The sequence below is a fragment of the Petromyzon marinus genome, chromosome 1 (assembly GCF_048934315.1).
Source record: "Petromyzon marinus isolate PM22_M1 ecotype Great Lakes invasive population chromosome 1, UKy_Petmar_22M1.pri1.0, whole genome shotgun sequence".
NCBI classification, from domain to species: domain Eukaryota; kingdom Metazoa; phylum Chordata; class Hyperoartia; order Petromyzontiformes; family Petromyzontidae; genus Petromyzon; species Petromyzon marinus.
The window spans coordinates 21,005,621-21,025,122 of NC_133667.1; the positions used below are offsets into that span (position 1 = coordinate 21,005,621).

At 40.2% G+C, this 19,502-nt stretch overlaps 2 protein-coding genes across 10 annotated transcripts in view; one reads left to right on the forward strand and one right to left on the reverse strand.

The window, feature by feature from the left end:
• The first annotated feature begins 515 nt into the window (after positions 1 to 515).
• On the forward strand, positions 516 to 13,791 carry LOC116952903 (sperm-associated antigen 8-like). Of its 7 annotated transcripts, none has more exons than XM_076065487.1 (7): positions 517 to 755; positions 2,983 to 3,123; positions 8,210 to 8,369; positions 9,730 to 9,775; positions 11,220 to 11,331; positions 11,562 to 11,624; positions 13,062 to 13,791. In XM_076065487.1, the coding sequence occupies exons 3-7, from the start codon at positions 8,210 to 8,212 to the stop codon at positions 13,152 to 13,154; spliced, it is 474 nt and encodes a 157-aa protein (XP_075921602.1). In that variant the 5' UTR covers positions 517 to 755; positions 2,983 to 3,123; the 3' UTR covers positions 13,155 to 13,791. The 7 variants fall into 7 exon arrangements, with proteins under 7 accessions (XP_075921613.1, XP_032828618.2, XP_075921602.1 ...); XM_076065490.1 differs by lacking the exon at positions 2,983 to 3,123 and adding an exon at positions 7,201 to 7,424; XM_076065498.1 differs by lacking the exon at positions 2,983 to 3,123 and having other exon boundaries at positions 516 to 755; positions 8,183 to 8,369; positions 11,562 to 11,665.
• The window catches only part of LOC116952159 (atrial natriuretic peptide receptor 1-like), a 105,797-nt gene continuing 95,917 nt past the window's right edge, over positions 9,623 to 19,502 (reverse strand). For all 3 annotated transcript variants that reach the window (XM_076065442.1, XM_032971648.2, XM_032971390.2), the window contains 3 exons: positions 17,261 to 17,359; positions 15,234 to 15,325; positions 9,623 to 13,861 (listed from right to left, as the gene is read on the reverse strand). In XM_076065442.1, coding sequence (XP_075921557.1) covers positions 13,799 to 13,861; positions 15,234 to 15,325; positions 17,261 to 17,359 — 254 coding nt within the window. In that variant the 3' untranslated portion in view covers positions 9,623 to 13,798. The remainder of the gene's footprint in view (positions 13,862 to 15,233; positions 15,326 to 17,260; positions 17,360 to 19,502) is intronic.

The window sequence follows — 19,502 nt, forward strand, 5'->3', positions numbered from 1 at the left end:
AAAACTCATTTCTTTACAACTGCTTTTTTGTGTTTAGTTTGTTGTTCTTCGCTCGCACCTCCGATTAGCGCGGTTGGCTACGTACGGTGCGAAAGAAGTTCAACATACATGAGAGATGGCAGCGACTTTTGGCGATCTTCATCTAGCAATGGATTGATCATGGTTGCTATCACAAAATAGTGTAGCTTGACTTACACGAAGAGGACATGGGTGTAACATTAATGTAGGGGGGTGGTGCACACTACCAGAAGTTTCCTGGGCACGTTCAGGACTGTCACAGACTCATATTTGGGGCAAGTGCTGTTATCGAGCACCTATGAAGGTTAGAGCGCCCGGCCGCCTTTATCTACCCAGTGGCGATGTTTACACTCAGCGCCAGGTACTCTCGTTTTGAGGCTGAGTCGACCTAGGGGGAGACCCACGAAACTTTCAAATATTCGTCACAGACGTTCGGTGCGCAGCGCGTCAGTGTTAATCCCCCCCCACCTCCGCTTCTCCATCGTCACAACAAGCGCTTCTGTGTTGCCCGGCAACTTGCTTTGTTGTTGACACGCCGAGAGAGTTTGTAGCTCTCGACTGGCTTCAGAAACCCCCCCTCCACCTCCTCCTTCTCCTTCACACTGATCTCTGTGGCACTGATTTTTTCTTTTTACTTCGGGTGTTTGTTTTAACCCGGAGGAAACATCGCATCGCCACACAGTGGGGGTGAGACTCAGCTGCTGGAAACGAAACCTCGGCAAAAGAACGTGGAGAAGGTACACGGCCGTGGAAGCGTTTAAGTTGTCACATTTGATGGGCTTGTGTCTCTGCTTTTAGAGTTATTTCTGCGGGTTTGTAAGGACGCCTTCGGTTGACAATTGTTCACGAAAGTTCTCTTTATGTCAAATTTAATTAATGTATTGTGTTATGTTTGTGCCTCTTATACTACTAGAGGTTTAATTGGATTGCGTTTGCTATTGTACAGAGTTGTGCTTGTATGAAATCCTGGTGTTTATTCATGAAATTACCAATTGATAGTACAGTATATGTGTTTTTTGAAAAACGCAACACTTTAGCCTGATGTGAAAACATTTGTAACAGGGGACGTTTCGGGCAAATTACCCTTTGTAGCACGCAAATAGAGGGTCCAGCGAGATGGAGTGGATAATACGAATTGGAGACTGTACTAAACACCATGGGGCCTGATCATAATAAAATAATGGTAATGTGATATGATGACCAGACTTTAAATAGATATTTGCATAGTTTCATTACAGTAGGTATTAAGTAACAGACAACCCCTTTAAAATAAAATATGTATAAATAAACCCATTTCTATTAAAAGTATCATTATTTAACAAAATATGTTGTGTGGCAGGTCTGTATTCCTGACTATTTACCGTAAATTCATTGAGGGTACACATGATGACCGGTGTGATATTATTCCACATTGTGATCAAAGTACAATATAGTATTTTACTTTTAAGAAGAAGTAACACATTCATATATGCGATCTAAATACATTTGAAAGTGATCTTTATTAAATATTAGACATCCTGTTAAATGTAACTCGTGTCTTGCGAATACATGAACATCTGCAAATGTGTAAATACAAAGTCATATATTTACAACACATGTTTATTTTATTTAAATGGTCTTGATAACAAAAATACTCGGTTTTTCCAAAGGCAATATTTAAACAACCAGATGTACAAATAGATATGAAGATCAGCAATCGTGTTGCAGTGCCACAAAATCTGGCATTAAGTTAACATTTTAGTAAGCAATGCTGGATTTGTGGCGAGGCATTTTTGAAGGAGAATCATTAAAAGCGTAAATTACATAAGAGGCTTCGTTTCTTCAGGGCGTTTATGCCCAATTGAGAACACTGAACTAGCACCAGTGAAATCCATGAATTGAATGTCCTATGTCTACCCAAGATGAAAGTCCACATACGTACTTGCCTTTGATGGTCTCACTCCAATGGTTGTGTGAAATACACCGTTACCATTGTAGTGTACAAAGCAATTGCAAATCCACGTGATGCAATTTTTGAGTTTTCCAAAATCTTTGTGGATCTGCTGATACAGACGGTTCCGAAATAGAAAATTATGGATTGTTCACGTGGATATCAGTATCATGACTGAGATATAGCTTGTTAAAGCGCAATAAGTATATTAAAGAGGACAGTGCAGTACTGAAACCGACATAATATGTGGGAAAAAAGAGAAGGTGAAAAGAGTTTCTGGGTTCGCAGTCCCAAGGCCTTTGCCTTGTCGGCCTTGGTTGTTAATGATCAGAATGAAGGTGCTAAGCGAAGGTAGTGTTCCTGGTGGGTGAGGATGGGAGTGGAACATTTTGCCACATGAGTGATTATGAATTGTCGTGATTCAAATTCGCATTTAAATTTAAGAATCCCATATTGAAGATTGCAGTTAACGTTAATGCCTCAAGTGGTTAAATGGGGGGCATGAACCATTTAAATCGAGCTTATATAAATATGGTTTATTATGCACAGAATTTTATTAAAGTATTATGAGCATAACAATTAATTGTATTTTTCCACACATTGTGTATGGGGTAGGGCAGCTCGATGCTATTGTCAGGTTAGATCATTCAGCGTGCATGCTCGGTACTAAATCCTACAGTTAGTTCAGATTCTGCCAATCAATCCTATATTTTGATTTAAAGCTTTTGTGACTGTAGGGATTCATATTCTTGGTTCTTTCGGTAAAGTCACGTAGAAGGGAAACAATAAAGTAATTTTTAAAAACGCCACTTTTTTCAAATTTTCTTGCTGTGGTTTTCACACCTGATGATGATTGCTTGTGTTGCAGTCGAAACGTCGTGATAATTGTATTGTTTTATATTTTTATTATTTTATTGTTTCCCTTCTACGTGACTTTACCGAAAGAACCAAGAATATCAATCCTATATTCTCACAGTTTACCTGACAGAACACATCTCAGCAGCTCTAGGGTGGCCTTTCTGTTTGCGTTTCAGGGATGCCAGTCCAAAGTTAGTATTTACTCGGCAACGTTTGAGTGTTAGCCACGAATATGAACTTGTTTAAAGAGTACATCTGCAAGACAAGTTCAGATATTTTGGTTTCAAGAACAACATCATTTGAGGACAGTATATGAGGTATCTTATATCTATACACATTTTCCACATCATTAAATGAATTCGTTGCCATCATCATCGTCCTTCATTCTCTTCATCATATTCATGCATATCTGTAATCGTCATCTTCTTTCCGCGGCTTTGTCAATCGATACGCACCCTCATCGTCACCCACACCTTTATCTGGGAGGCTCAACCATGACACATGATGAGCTAATAGCTCGCCCCTCTGTTATCCTAGCCCACATTTACATAGCAACGCCCGCTAAATCACAAAGCCCTGCACACGCATTTAGTTGCTTCTCTTATGTATAACGTTGGCCCTGCTTTTTGGTCATAGGCAACACCTCCTCCTCTGCCAACCCCAACCACTACTCAGGTTAGCCCCGCCCTTTGTCCGTATACGAAATGGCACATGAGGTCAGACAATTTAAATCAGGACAGCATCCCAACAATACAAATATAGACCACCACATTACCTTAATCTTTATCAATCATTGACAGCTAATTGTTGAGAACATAACAAAAAATTTGAATACTTACATTGCACAGCTGAAATTATATATATAGAATTACATTAGGAACAGAAGACTTATCAAAATCCTTGTGAGTCAGATTATTGTGTTAGTCTAACATGCAATGATTATATTTTTTGTTTCACGTTCTGCAAACAAAACAACGTTATACGTTGCTCATATGTTTTATTTATGTTTTCATCCTGCACATTCAGAACAAGCCCACAGTGCTTCCTGCGGGTGCCGGTACCATTATCACCTATTTACCAGGTTTTTTTCTTGCGTGTGTTATTTTTTGCCACCCACGCGGGAGCATTGCTAGGTGTCGTAGTAAATCAAATTAGACACGCCAACCCTCAACGGGGCAGGAGAGATGCCTAGCCAGCAGTGCTTTTGCGTAGGAAATGTATGGGGTGGAATTATCGAAGCAGCATCGTTTATTTGACCATCGCATATGCGCCCTGTTGTGCATGGTGTAACACACATTGTCTATAGATGTACACCAGCTTTTTCACGAATAGTTTTCCATTGTTAATCTCTTGTTCACATACTTCTATTGTCAAGCATCCCCCCCCCCTCCTCCCCCCGTTCAAAGGCGTTTTTCACTTTATTTATGTCCTGGTACCTTAATTGTACATGATGTAACCGTCACTTCATGTACACATTCACATTTCTGGCCTTTCCACATATCTACCGGTATCTCAGTCGCCAGCGAGTCTGGTGTGTGACGCACTCGAACCGAGCATGCAACGCTTCTCGTCTTTTGAAGTTCGCTGGCAATGTGTGAGGGCCGGCTCAGGTGGGGGCTCTGTTGCCATGCCACCTACGAGGCACGCCGTTTGTCAAACGGAGTAACACCATCGACAGCAGTTGTTTTTGCACACTGCCCGAGGGCATAGTGACCCCAAATCCCCCCCCCCCCTAATCTCTTTTGCAGGAAAGTAATAGTTATTATGGATACAGCAAAAACAGGGCAAAACATGTGTGACAACATTTTCAAGTAAAAAAAACGATTGTGCTAAATGAAAAATAAACTAAACGCAGCTTCAAAAGAAATGCACTGGGCATGGGGTGACATTGCCAGGAAGAACTTGTGGGTGTCCCTCACTCCGATTCAGTCGAGCAGCATTTTTTCATCGGTTGCATAATGCTGTGTGGAAGCTACCTGGTTTCTCGCTACGCACGAAGCTCCAGGTCTTCTCGGCCACGGTCATTCCTTCTCTACGCTTGCGAAACGTGGACCCCCCTCATGGAACATCTTCGCCGGTTAGAAACATTTAGGCTGGCCTGCCTACGATCCATCCTGAGTTTTACTAGGCTGGATTGTGTGAGGAGCTCACAAATCCTTGAAAGATCTGGACAAAGTCCCATCGGTGAGCTCCTACGGCAGGCAAGGCGGCGTTGGCTGGGCCATGTAGCCCGCATGCCCAGCCACCGCATGCCTAAACAGCTTTTGTTCGGCCGGAACGAGGGGGCTAAACGGGCACGGCACGGGCTAGAGGAGAGATGGAGTGATGTGGTACAGGAGGATGTGGAGCTGAGTGGACTTGCCGATGACTGGTACCAGCGGTGTCAAGATCGGCCTCTGTGGAGGAGGCTCATGAAGGATGTTACTGGGCAGTTGGAGGCAGTCGGCCCTCCAACAACAATGGAGGGTGGAGGAGCGACGCTCACAACAACGAGCGGAGCGCCAGGTGGCTAAAGCACAGCAAGTTGGCACAGTAGGGGGCACAGGTGGTGTATCAGCCAATCATCTCAGTCAGTCGACCCATGGCACCTGGGTCTGCCCCGTGACCTCCTGTCAGCGGGCGTTCGACACTTCACGTGGCCTTAAAGTGCACATGGCCTGGCACAAGCGTCGTGGTGACGTCACCATGGCAAATGGCGGTTGTTGTTGTCTCTCTCTGTGTGTGTCTCCTGCTGCGCACTCTATCCCCCTATTGGCTGATATAACGTTATTACACTCGACCCTCGATCATCTCCGCGCCTTTCCTTCACCTTGTTCAGCTCTACCTTTCCTTCACCCTGTTCAGCGCTCTAGCCCCCTAGTGGCTGACATACCGTCAATAAACATTGACATGCTAATCTCTCACAATACAATGGCCACCTCCTTAGCACAAGCTCCAGCCCCCACCCTCTTGCCCGATGCGGCACCCACCCTCCCGCCTCTATATATAAGGACTTGTTTCAGCAGCCTGTTTCTCGCTCCCACCTGAAGACGGTTGCTTGTGTAGCGATCGAAACGTCGTGATCTATTATTTTTCTACCTATGTGACTTTATCGAAAGAACCAAAGAGTATGGATTCCTGCAGTCACGAAAGCTTCAAATCAAGTATGAATCAGCTTGGGTAATTTGAAGATAGATATATGCAGCATTTTGTCAAATAAGTGAGTCTATGGGAAAATTCAACATTGTATGTATACAGATTGCAAAGCATTGATACATTTTTAGAGGCCATTGCATAGTTTGGTGGACTGTGCTGCCTCATCCACTAATCTGCAAACCTGGTATAGCACATCCAGATGATCATAATTTTGTCCTTTGTGGAATTGCCTATGTGAACGATGTTCCAAAAATGGCACTGCAACACATAGTGCTCTTTGCAAATATTTAAGCATCTATGTATGTATGTAGAACTTCTTTCGCACCATACGTATCCAACACTGCTAATCGGAGGTGCGGCTGTTGATTTGTTGATGGAGCTTAACGACGACTAAATGCATTCACCGTTAATACCTTGACAAAGTGGCACTGATAAAGCCTTCAAACATTATGAAATGCTACGCCAGGTTCCCCGTATGTGTATGTGCATCAAAAATAATGGCGTAAATTTTGAAAATAGCCAAATGTTCTTGCCATTCCCATGAATATATATCTACAGTTGTGTATCATGAGCTATGTACTGTCTACTGCTGAATTAAGAATTCCCCACAGTCACCAGTCCTGCAATGCCACAAATCATCTGGCACCAGCGCATAAGCTGATCTTTCCTTTGGCTACCACACCTTCACCAGGTTTGTCCATATTATATCATTTTTTCCAGTAATGCATCCTGCCCAAGACCACTTTATTTTCTGAAGAGTCAACATGATGTATTTAATTTGTGTATATTCTCTGATCCATGTATTCCTATTTATGTCATCACAAGCATACATCTCTGCATGTTTTGCAGACTTTCCAGCTGTTTCCATGTACGTTATCAGAGTCCATATTTTTAATTCGCTTTATGTACTATAAAAATTAAGATGAAAGTTTATACATAATTCTTCCACTAGTTTAGCCTTTGTATGCGTTCTATAGAAATGTATTGAGGCATACAAACAGGAGACATTACTTTTGTTGTATAGTAGAACCACGCAGAGACGGAATTTACTATAAGGGCTGTTACCGTTTATTAAACACTTACATTCAGCACTCAAGCTCACACCAGGGGTAGGTGCTCTCTATTCTAGGTCCTTACCCTGGACCCCCGAACACTATGTCGTCCTACCCTCGGCTATCCCTTGGGCTCTCTCACTCGGGCCGGGGGCTCATCCAACACTTCCTGGCAACGAGGAGAGAAGAACCCACTCTCTCACTCAGCTGATCCTCACTGAATACTTGGAGCCCTACTCCCCTTGGCTCTCCCACTCGTCTGCCCTGGACGGGGGTTCAGCCAACACCGTCCGGCGACGAGCGGGAGAGACCTCCTGCAGCTGATCCTTACTCCGGGCTCCCACAACGACCCCGCCCTCGTCACGGGGTCCCCATTAAGTACCCCTTGGGCGGCTCCTCCCCCTAACTCGGACCCGCCTTTGTTCCCGAAGGTACCCCCTTACAGCACCCGTGACATGACCAGGGGCGGAGCCAGGATTTCAGGCCGGGGTGACATTCGACAAATGTTAATTTCAAGAATGATTAGAGCGTCAGGCTGTTGAACTAGACGCCATCGGTTGGCGACGCACTCTGACAATGCAGTTGCACAGAGTCCGCCAGACCGAGTGTCATACACTTATATGGAGAATGTCACCCCTGTCACCCCCCCTGGCTCCGCCCCTGGACATGACGTCATCTTCCGCTGTCAACTCGCTTGCACTTCCCTCTATATGCCCTCTCATGGTTGCTCACATTACTCCTCTACATTTTTAAGGCATCCTGCACACTTACCATGACCGTTACATCAGAACTATACTATAGTTGCATTATAACCGCTTGAGTTCAGGGAAATGGCATACATTTTATTTGAATACTGTGGCAAGTTTTTCCTCCGCATATAATAGTTCTAGTTGGTGAGGAAGTATACAACCTTGGACTATTGAGTCTTCACACTTGCGTGACTTCACAAATTCATATTCCTTGGTTCTTTCGGTAAAGTCATGTAGATAGACTTTACCGAAATAACCTAAGAATATGGAGTCCATTTAGCCTACTCAGAGTATAATTTCATATATTTAGGGTTAATGCATGACAAAATCATTCAAATATTTACACATCAAGCTGAATAAATATGGCCAAAATGCAGTCGTACTCAGTCATGGAGATAATTTGTTTTGTTTTATATCGTGTGCTCTTTTATACGAGCCAGCAAAATCAGGCCATGTCTTTGCATCAGATGAGGCAACATGTGGAGGAGGATAAAGGCCTCGCCACTGGTCCGCCCTGTGGAATCCACTGCAGCACTGAGAGCACCACACTCACAAGAGCAAGGGGTGTTGAGCCCACCAGACAAGACATCGACAGCCTGCCAACTAACACAGCTTTTCGCACCAAAGGTGAGTAGCGAGAGGCAGGTTGGTGTCTTTAGTATACAGTATCTGAAATACTGGAGCATTTAAAAAACAATGCTAATTTTATACAATTAAACCCAATGTGCAACCAATGTATATGTTATTATGATGAGGAACATTTTCTCCATAACACGTGTAGTGAGTTCTAATCAGGCGCACACCAAGACTGGGAGGCAACACGTTTTATTCTCTAACACAACCAACACTATTCAACGTTCCAAGGTTAACTATGTACATTCCTAGCGACTATGCACATTACAGGTTAACTACATAAGGTGGTGGCCACCGTTCCTAACCACCTAACCACTTGAACGGATTCTCAATATGGTTGAACCAGAACTGCCGACACGCCGTCGTGTCTTTGCGTACTTAAGAGCGAAGATCGGAGAAGACGACTTCTTCCCGGGTTGAACAGCCACGCTCCCTCTCGGGGCTCAGCTTATATCTCCTGTGGCGTGACCGAGCTCCACCACTGGTCACGCCCCCTTCTCGATCCTTCGCGAAGAGTCTGGGTCCACATCACGTGGCCCGCTCGCCCCCTTCTGGGGGCCCCCGTGCCCCCTCGTCCGGTCACGTGCTCTCGCGGGTTCACCCAGAGTGTCATGTCGTGACCCGACCTCCGTGACATCCGGAATCTTCCCTCTAGTGAGCCCTCGTGTATAGTAAACACACCATCGCCATAGAACGGCCCATTTATGTCGTTACACATGCACTCGTACTCACGAGGTGATGGTTTTCTGGCCAGAGTATGGTATACTTTCACTTACGATTCCAGTGCACTGCTGATTTAAATGCCTTTCCAATTTATAGTCGAGTTAAACTCCTTTTAGCTACAGCTAATATCCATGGAATCGGGTTGAACCATGATTATTTCTATTCACAAAGTGGCCCTTCTATTAACACAACTTAGAGGTAAATGTTGCGAATGGGCACTACATCTACCCTATTATCTGTGGAGCACAAGCGATGATTGTGGGAACTCTACATGAGTCGTGGGAGGGATGATGATGGTGACAATGATGGATGAAAATGATCATCAAGATTATGATGATGATTAATGTTGAATTGAATTTAATGATTTTGTCCAGACCCCCAACTTATGCAAGCATAGTATCATGATCATGTATCTCAACGTAAAGATTGATGAGTCCCAGTGTGAATACTAACGATTGTGAATTAACTTCTCAGAATATTGTCCAAAAACCACTTGGTCAAAGAAAATAAACTACGCAAAAAGATCAAACACAAATGTTTATTGTTGACAAATGTTATACGGTACAGCCGCTGGACACATTTCCATAGCAATCTGTGCCCATTCCACTACGATTATTATTTTTTTCCCCAGGAAAAAGGGAGATGCTACTTGAAAAGACTCTTCGTGACAGAATAAGGTACGGAAAGTGTAAAGATTAATATTGCATGGTATCATACCACATGCGTGTAACCCAGTACCATGGAGGCAGGATTTGTGGATCATGCTGATTTAATATGCATGAGACTCTCAACCTGCAGGGCTGCTAGGTGTTCAGTAAATGGCAGTATAGCAAGTAGGCTGTTAACCCTCATACGCTATGGTTTGCTGTTGTAAGTTTCTTATGACATGCAATATTTGAAAAAATGTGTCAGTTTTGCTTTATCTAAATATATGTGTAACCTTTTGTTTTCAAAACACGCTTACCGTGTGTTTACTTAAACAGGGTTTTTTTTAATAGTGAAATTCAAGGTCTTGTAGCTATGACAGTGCATTGAATATATTATTAAAGCTGCCACATATTTATTTCTTGACATCCAGTACAAATATAATCTCCATCCTGATATTATACATGGCAGTCTATTACAGCATGACCTTTCAATATGTTATGATAAATAATCATATAATGCAGATGCAATTTCTGTTAATGGATTTGACCAATCTATAATTGTCATTTATCATTTTCAATGCTTGCTTTTCTGGAACAAATATACAGTATAAACATATTGGGCTTCATCACATCTTAAAATTAAATATTACACTTTCAATATAGACTTCGTAATACATATGAATTTTTATTGAATTCACCTCTAACATCAATATACTAAATCTATTATTTAGTGCACATTTGGGGGTAGGGCAGGAGGGAAAGTACAGTTTAGTACAAAAAGGCTAATTGAAAGATATTTGGTCCATGTGGCTTTTTGGTATCTCTGTCTCAACAAGTTTTTCACTGCCCTGATACAGAAACTATGCCAATTAAGGTGGAACAATTATGCAATCGGTAATTTATTAATCAGTTCGAGTTTAAATTACTAACAAAAGTGGGTGAACACAAACCACTGCTGACAATAGTAAAGGAGAAGAGACATGTGACACGAAAGGGGGAACGATCAAACATTATCTCACAGGGCAGGGGAGAAGGAAAAAAAGTGAATGACCCCAGATCAACTGTATGACAAATGTGATATCATGGACTGACAAGCCGCCACAACACCTAACAAAGACCGCAAAGGACAGGCAACTGTTAACAGAGATGACAGCCCAGGCATCGGTGGTGCCCTCACGACCATTGTGGTTAAGAGAGAGGTGAAGGATGAACAGGTGTTGTGGGTAACACTTGGAAAGGAACGAGGCCACAATATCATCACTGTTTCCCTTTGCTCAATATTGTATCGAAAAGTCACTTTACATATTCTGTATTACCACATCACCACACGATTTGCTTAGCAGCAACTAGTTTTACAACGTATTTCATCAGGGATATTTGTGACAGATAGATATACTGGTGTCTAATAAGTGCTTTATAGAGTGCACAATAATCATTTTTGTCAAATGCTGGTTCTGTATGATTTAATGAGCAGCAAGGAGGTGCTGGAGAAGTCAAGTCCAATTCCTCCACCCAAGCAATATTCAACAACAAAGCAAGCTTTCTTTCATTACACCTTCAAACCAGAGCCCCCTGTGCCCAATAAGGTAGGCCAGAGGCTTGACCACTTGTGATTAACAGTTAAGTTTGACATATCGTCTGCAACTGCAAAACGTATTTTTTATGTATTTTCTGAGTTTATTATTACTACTACATATACGGAAACTAAAATCCATTTGACTCAGAAATGAGTCAGTGCTTTCTTTCATTCTCTTTTGCATTTTCCTTAGCCGATAGCAAATTTACATTCAATTAATACTTCTCTTGCTGTTTGCAGGCACATGATTATCACACAGAGCAGCCAATCACCTATTGGTCCAATAATGTTAACAACATACAGGTGAGAGCCTACACTGTTTTTCCGATCTAAAGAGATAAACCGTGAGTTTTGATTTTACATCCAATTCTGTATTTGGACATTGAAATGAGTAATCTTCATTTTGTTATTCAGAAGATACAATGTATGAACCGACAATGCATTTTGTCCTTTGTTTTAATATCTGTGCTGCTGCATAAGAGACTAATGCCATCAAGAATGGAAGAACAAATGTTACTGGAAAAAAGTATACATTCCATGGTGCCCAAAGTTATTGAACGCTTTCGAAACGTGTTTCATATTATTGTATAATAGAAAATACCACAGCACATTTTGCAATTGGAACTGTTGCAATAGCATACATATAACATTGATTATAAACAATAAATGTAAAAATACAATCATTTTTCGAGTTATACTTCATATTACTTCAATCTCATACGAATAATGTGACTTCATGAACGAGCAATTCGAAGGTAACTACGTCGCTGTGCTGCACTGGAGAGTTAGTCGATGAGCGATTGGGAAACGATGGGGAAGGCTGACAAGAGATTTTGTTGAGGAAGAGTTTTGTACAGTTGTTTTCGATCATGCACAGTAACATTTTTACCGTCATCATCATCATCATCAGTACCACCTTTATGCTTATCGTAAATTGTACTACCATTTAATTCCATCTTGATTTTATGAGGGCAAGAACGCTTCATTTCCCCAGTGTCTTATTTTGAATCCTCACAAAGGCTTGTCTTCCACCTCTACAGAATTGGGTTTTTACTGTTATATACATGGTCATCTCATTTCCCACAATCGCATATGCATTTTCAGTTGTACGTAATGTGATTTCAATTTGTATTTCTTCACCTCGTATTTAAAAAAAAGTTTTAATAGATATATAAAGGTTGAACATGTTTTATTGGCTACACTCCCAACTGTTTGAGCCGTGTGTTGGCAGTAAGGCAGTTACCACATATTTTCAATGGAAATAGCAAAGGATGCAAAATATAAGACTAATTTTCTATTGGCAAAAACTACGGTAATTTTACATAAACGCATTAATTAAATCCATTATTTTTCGCTGGCATCATCTCCATAATATTGTTTGTCCTGGCCATATATGTAATGTTTTGGTAATGATAACAATCTAAATAAACAGCATTCATACGGAGTACATCTCTACAGCAGATGTGAAATTACCCACGTAATGGTTTTATGTCCACAAAAAATATATGATTGTTTGTCTGCAAGATTATCTTGATATTGTTTGATGTTTATTGTACTATAGCCATAAGAAAATATGCACAATTTTAATTCAAAGTTGCAAGAAAGTATTCCATATTGTAATACCACTCACATATGTAACTATAGATGTGTTAGGAAACACTCCTTAATAAAGATATTTTAATGTCCTCTATTATATACAGTACTTGGATTCTTTATAATGTGCATTTTATTTTATTTTAGGGAGTAACAGACATCAAGTCAAGAGAGAAACCCTTTCTCAAGAACACCACTTTTAGCAAACCAATCAGCGAGCGCCTGGACACACCATTTTAATGAAGCAATTTTAATATTTAACCCATAAAAAGTGGACGCCAGTGAATTTCATTTTATTACAGGATACAGAATAATATATACCAAGGATACAATAATTCACATACCTTTTACCTTTAGACTGCACATATTTTATGCCCGCCAAACAAAATTGTAATACTAAATGTGTGCGAAATGAAACTGTAAATCATATCAAATCCATCGTATTAAAATTCCAAGTGTTTTTGTTACATTTTGTTTTTATATTCATCACGTGTTGCTAAACACAGTATTGCTACAAAGTTACATGTTGTTGTGGTGTTCATGTCAATATAAATTCAATAAACATATCACATTTAGAATGTTTCACATTTTAACAAAATAGTTTAAAGTGTTATTTACAATATGAACAATAGAATGCAATCCCATTGGAGTCCAGGCTACATTTTCAGGGTTAATTTCATGATTTATCATGGTATCTTCCAAACATCCATAGTGAATGTAGGTATGCAAATGATTTGAAAATATCCCGTTACATATACAAAAGTGCAATAAATACAGTACTAATAAACAGAAACAATTCCATCTGCTCTTCAAGGAAGGTTACAATCAAAATAATTCAAGTGATCAAATATAATAAAATATTTACATCTTGGTTGAATCATTTGTTATGCTTCTGGATTCTCCTCAATTTCTCCCAGAAGCCAGTATGTCCTCATTTTCCCCTTTCCCTGCAAACAACGACAGTTACGAGGAAGAGAGGGAAAGCGTTCCCAAGTGGTGAATGTGTAGCAGGCAACACAATTACAATAAGCAGTTATCATTTACAAACGTAAATGCAGCACAATGAGCTCCTCTTATCTGTAATGATATGGGAGGGACCCTATAGCAGTTATACAAAGCTATGGATAAATAAAGATGCCATCTCAACCAGGTAACAGCTTGTTAAGACCAGGAGGCTCTATTTTTTTTTTTTAAAAGCTCCTATCAGAGATTTAGGAGATACAAAAAATAAACAGCCATTTGTCAATCCACTGCTGGATTAAATCCTACACATGCTGTCTCAGTCATGGTGATTGTTTGACTGAGCATTACCACGCTGATTAGTGTAGGTTTTAGTTGAAGTGGAGCCCAGGACCAGTTCAGATATTATTCCCCACCGATGTTTATTCTGGCCAGTAATCAAATCTAGGTCACTGCGTTTATAGTACAGTGTGCTAACCACTGCACCACTGCTCCATCCCATTTCGTGAAGCTTTTATGAACGTATCTAAACATTGTATTTTGCAATTGACAGCCAAACAATGGTTAGGTTGTCACTAACACCTATCCGAACATTATCATTTGTATGCACATCTGATGCACATATTTATTTATTGAGAGCAAAGTGTAATACTTCACCTGTTATGAAATTCATACAACACATTTAGTACAAAATTCCTCTCCATTTAATAACATCTTCACATTATTCATTGTTATGACAATGCCTCTCTGTATTCTTTCTATTATCCATGAAAAATAGATCGCAGGAATAATTACTCTGCAAATAATCGGATTATTTGTGGGTCAGTACAATCTTAGGGATAATAGGCATCAAAGACATGATGGAAGCACAAACATGAGTCTAAATTTTTATTGTTTTCAAAACAAAGTCAGGCAGAACACAGCTATAAATAGGAATTTTGCTTAATGGATTTTAAATTGCCTTTGTACATGTGCAAATTCAGCCCTTCGGTCAATTTATTGCTGTGATAGATTATGAATCAAGCAATTCGAAAATACGTATTTTATTTATTATATGTACATAAGCACATGAGTAATAAACAGTCGTTTTCATTACAAGCTTATGAATGGCATTGGGATAATCAAGACTATATTAATTAACCAATTTGGAGCTAATTTGGAATATATATGTATAAAGCCATCACATTACATTCATGAGACCCTATATTTAAATACTATTACTCATGAAAGATTGGAATGTATGCACATGTATGAATATTTAAGAAATTATTGTTAAAATATGCAACAGTAAATAACAGTAAAATATAATTTCAAAGTGCAGAATGAATGCAGTTGCAAAAGAAAAGGCTCTTTGTATACCTTCATTTCCACATCACCACGCAACTCCAGCCTGAAACAGCCAAACTCATCCAAAACTTCCTTTGTAGTTTGTGAAACGTGAATTTTTAAAGCTGAAAAATACAAGAGTGGAGATTATTATTATTTACAAACGCGAGCAGCATCCCCCATCAATGTTTCAAGTTTATTTGACTTAACCAGGTGAGAAATCTAGAGACCAGGACAGCCTCATTTGCAAGAGTGACCTCGGGCATTCGTCTTACAGTGGGGGGCAATGATTGCTTTGTATAATCCAAATTGAGTAATTTTGTGGCAATTATCAAATTTGACAAATATGAACCTGATGCCAGCACACAATGGTCTACTCGTGTGAATGACGTCAGGGGTCTTTAACGTCCACTGTGAATTAGCCTGCATATTATATGTCTTTTTTCACCCGCAGTAATAATCAGGGCAGCCACTTGATTTCAGCTGTGAACCTCTGCAACAAGCAGTGACACACTACCACTAGCCCATGTCACCGCCCTTTATGTGATGAATAGGACAGTCGGACAATTCTTAGGATGTGCTAATTACTTGGTTTAAGGACAGCTCACAATGATTGGGGACTTCTCTCTGTAGCAGTTCAATTTCAGATTGTTATCATCATATCTACTACTGATGTAATTGTGAGGGGAGAGAGCGAGATATTAAAATTGGAGGATTGGAAAGTCTATGGCCTGGGATTGAAAGCAATTACTGACCTTCATTAAACTGTCATTTTTTTCTACATAGTCCCCGTTGACATCCAATGTAATTGATCCATTGACATCCCAAGGTTTTAATCTCCACACAGGACAACTCTCTGTCTCACCCCCTCGACCATGCATTGACATTACACGACTTCACTCTCACGAGCATTGCAGGAGCTACTCCTGACCAATTAGGTCAGGAGTAGCTCCTTGTCTCACCTGACCAATTAGGTCAGGAGTAACGACCAATTAAAATGCATCGTGCAATGTCCCAGCTTGTCTCACCTTTTTTACTGCATTGCACAATTTTTAAAGTATGTATAATACTACCCTGTGATTATTCCAACATGCTGCAAATAGTTTGACTCAAACTGCATCATTAAAAGTTGAGTTCAATGCGTTTACAGCAGAGGCTTACACTCTGAAAAGGCAATGCCTAACTATGCCAAACTGGTTCATTTCTGGTTGACAGATTACATTCTAAACGCCCATCTTACAGACACCTTGTGTATCCTCAAATTGTCAGCTTGTATGGTATCATATAAAAGGTCAAGATTCTCAGAAATCTTTACAATTGTCAAACAGTTGTTCACAAGGGGATCATGAACTGTATTGACATTTGAGTTGCTCAAGTTGGAAGATGCCCAGGCTGTGGATCGATCATCTTAACGAGCCTCTTTCAACACTAAATTTGTGTACCCCTCTCTTAACCATAGAACACGATGGAACAGATTCACATAATGCATGTCCCATGTCAGTAATGGATTTCAGGCAGGGTCATGTCCTTTTAAATATATTTTATGGCTGCTTTCAGCTCAGAATTCCACATTTTTCAGTTCTCACAAAATGTGATTTCCGATGTTGTAATTCTCTCATAAATAGTATAATTTTAGGTGAACACTCACCCTTTATTGTAGAAAATACTTGTATGTCAGGCCACAGACTTCAATCACACCTGGTAACTGCCTTGTTGCTTTATCGTCATGAAATTTAAATAGACCACCCTTTCAACCTCAGGGTCTGTACCTAACACATGTATGCCAAATAGGAAAAGCAAGCTATAGGACTATCCACAGTGGAAATGTGAAATTCACATACCTCAGTGGGGATGAGTACAGCTACATCACATTGGAATCATGACCTCTCAACCTGGTGTTTTTATTTGATACAGTTTCAGAAAAATGTGTTACACTTAACTGAAATCTATCTTGCTGTGGTCAATAAGCACACTGTAAACTTTAATCAGGTCCTTTACACAAACATTGTTGTAATTTTAACATCTTTCAGATAATAAAGCTGCGCGTATCAATCACATACCTTCACCATTGGACTCCATGCGCGAAGCAGTGTTTACGGTGTCACCAAACAAACAGAAGCGCGGCATTTTGAGTCCTACCACACCGGCACAGACTGGACCTAAAACACAACGACATGACTAACATTACACTGCTCATTTTGGAGGCTATGTATTGTCTGTGAAGCCAATTGTTATTTGGCAATGTCAGAGGAGACATTTGCACCCTGTAAATTGTTCGCAGAAGTGATGAAATGTAAATTGTACTGTAAACATATGCGTAACGTCAGGTGGACACATAATGCCATGCACATATATTAATGTACTGTAATTTAAGCAATGCAAAACGTATGATTGTCTCAGCAATACACAAACAAATCAAGTGATGCAAAGTGTCACTTTTGTCATTAACTTAAAAAAAAAACTCTTCAATATGTTTAAAATATATATATTTTTGTAAATGACAAATTATGTTGAATTTGATTTCACAATACTTGCGTACAACATCCTTATATTGAACACTGTTGACATACTCAAAAAAGCTCTCGGTAAAATATGCTTATATTCTAAGTTTTTTCGGTAAAGTCACGTTGAAGAGAAACAACAAAATAATAAAATATATATAAAACAATAAAAATTCTCACGACGTTTCGACCATAACTCAAACGGTCGTCTTCAGGTGTGTTGGTTTGCATAAATGTATTTGTAAACGGCGCATTTATTTATTTATTTAAAAAAATTACGCGGACCAACACACCTGAAGACGACCGTTTGAGTTATGGTCGAAACGTCGTGAGAATTTTTTTATTGTTTATATATATTTTATTATTTTGTTGTTTCTCTTCAACGTGACTTTACCGAAAAAAACTAAGAATATGAATTACTGCAGTCACGAAAGCTTTAAATCAAAATTTAAAATATGCTTAGTTTACCATGAAATAGACTGTCTAATGCCTTTTTTCTGAAGCCTGTTGGCCAAGTGACTGACCAGTAATTTTGAGTGAGAGAGCCTTACCATTTAAATTTTACTTCTGCATAAACCAATCTAATGCAGCACCAACTTTAGTTTTTTTTATCACCATTACTCACACATGTAAATACCCATGGCCTAGCTGTTGTCACCTCCCCTTTAACACTGGTAGGTATTTAACAAATTTCATTACATTGTATAAATCATAAATCTGGCTGTCGCCTGATGAAGCTAGTTGTAATTACTGGCGAAACGTCATACTCAGTTTGTAAATTTTGTGGATTGTCTCTCCAACACACTGGTGTGCTGTACTAGTGACGAATTGGCACGTTCTGTTTACGTGACAAACCTTACTAATTGGCTGTGTCGGGTGGTGGCGTGTTTAATGATGCATTTATATTTACGCGATCTAACCCAAAAATATATATTATGGAAAGATCCAGGTTCGTTTCAACACAGTACACAAAATCAGTGATTTGATCCCATCTGTAAAGGATGTGATTCCTGACAAGCAATTTCCTGGTGTCTACAAACTAAGTTGTGGCTGTGGCAGTAGTTACATTGGGGAAACGAAACGACATGTCTCGGACCGTGTTCGCGAACACAAGGCAGATCTGAAGCACGGTAGGACCAATACCTCTGCCGTTGCGGATCATTGTTTTAATGCTGTGGGCACACACGAAAATTATTTTTCCAAGACAAAGGTACTCTGAAAACCCACTGGTTATCATCAGAGATTTGTTCATGAAGCCATCCAGATATATAAACACAGACACAATTTCAACTGAGAAGATGGGTACAAATTGAGCAATCATTGGAAGGACGTGATTAACCAGGTACAGTGTTAACCTGCTGTGATGTTTCCATCCTTCCTGCGATTTTAGCTGACTCTCTGAGTTGCATGATTAGGTTGGATGTCTTTGTATTGACGGGCTGGATGTTCTTCTCGCTCAGTCACGGATGCTGTGACATACTAGGCAAGTCACCGATGCTGCAGTATACGAAGCTCATTCATATGCTAATCTCTCACAATACAATAGCCACTTGCACAGCCTCAGGCAGACCATCTCTAGCCCCGCCCTCTTACCCTGAGGCTGCACCCATCTCAAGCCTACATAAGACCTTGTTTCAGTAGCGTTCTCTCTCTCTCACCTGAAGACGGTCGCTTGTGTTGTGATCTCAACGTTGTGACCTATTAATAATGTTCTATCTACGTGACTTTATCGAAAGAACCAAAGAGTATAGACTCCTGCAGTCACGAAAGCTTCAAATCAAGATTGAAACCTTTAAGAGTC

Excerpts from the sequence above, each read along its gene's own strand:
- LOC116952903 (XM_032972727.2), top strand. The coding sequence starts at position 8,195 with ATGTCTTTGCATCAGATGAGGCAACATGTGGAGGAGGATAAAGGCCTC. Across the intron at positions 9,776-11,219 it reads ACTCTTCGTGACAGAATAAG|CAAGGAGGTGCTGGAGAAGT; the intron begins GTACGGAAAGTG and ends TTTAATGAGCAG. Across the intron at positions 11,625-13,061 it reads ATAATGTTAACAACATACAG|GGAGTAACAGACATCAAGTC; the intron begins GTGAGAGCCTAC and ends ATTTTATTTTAG.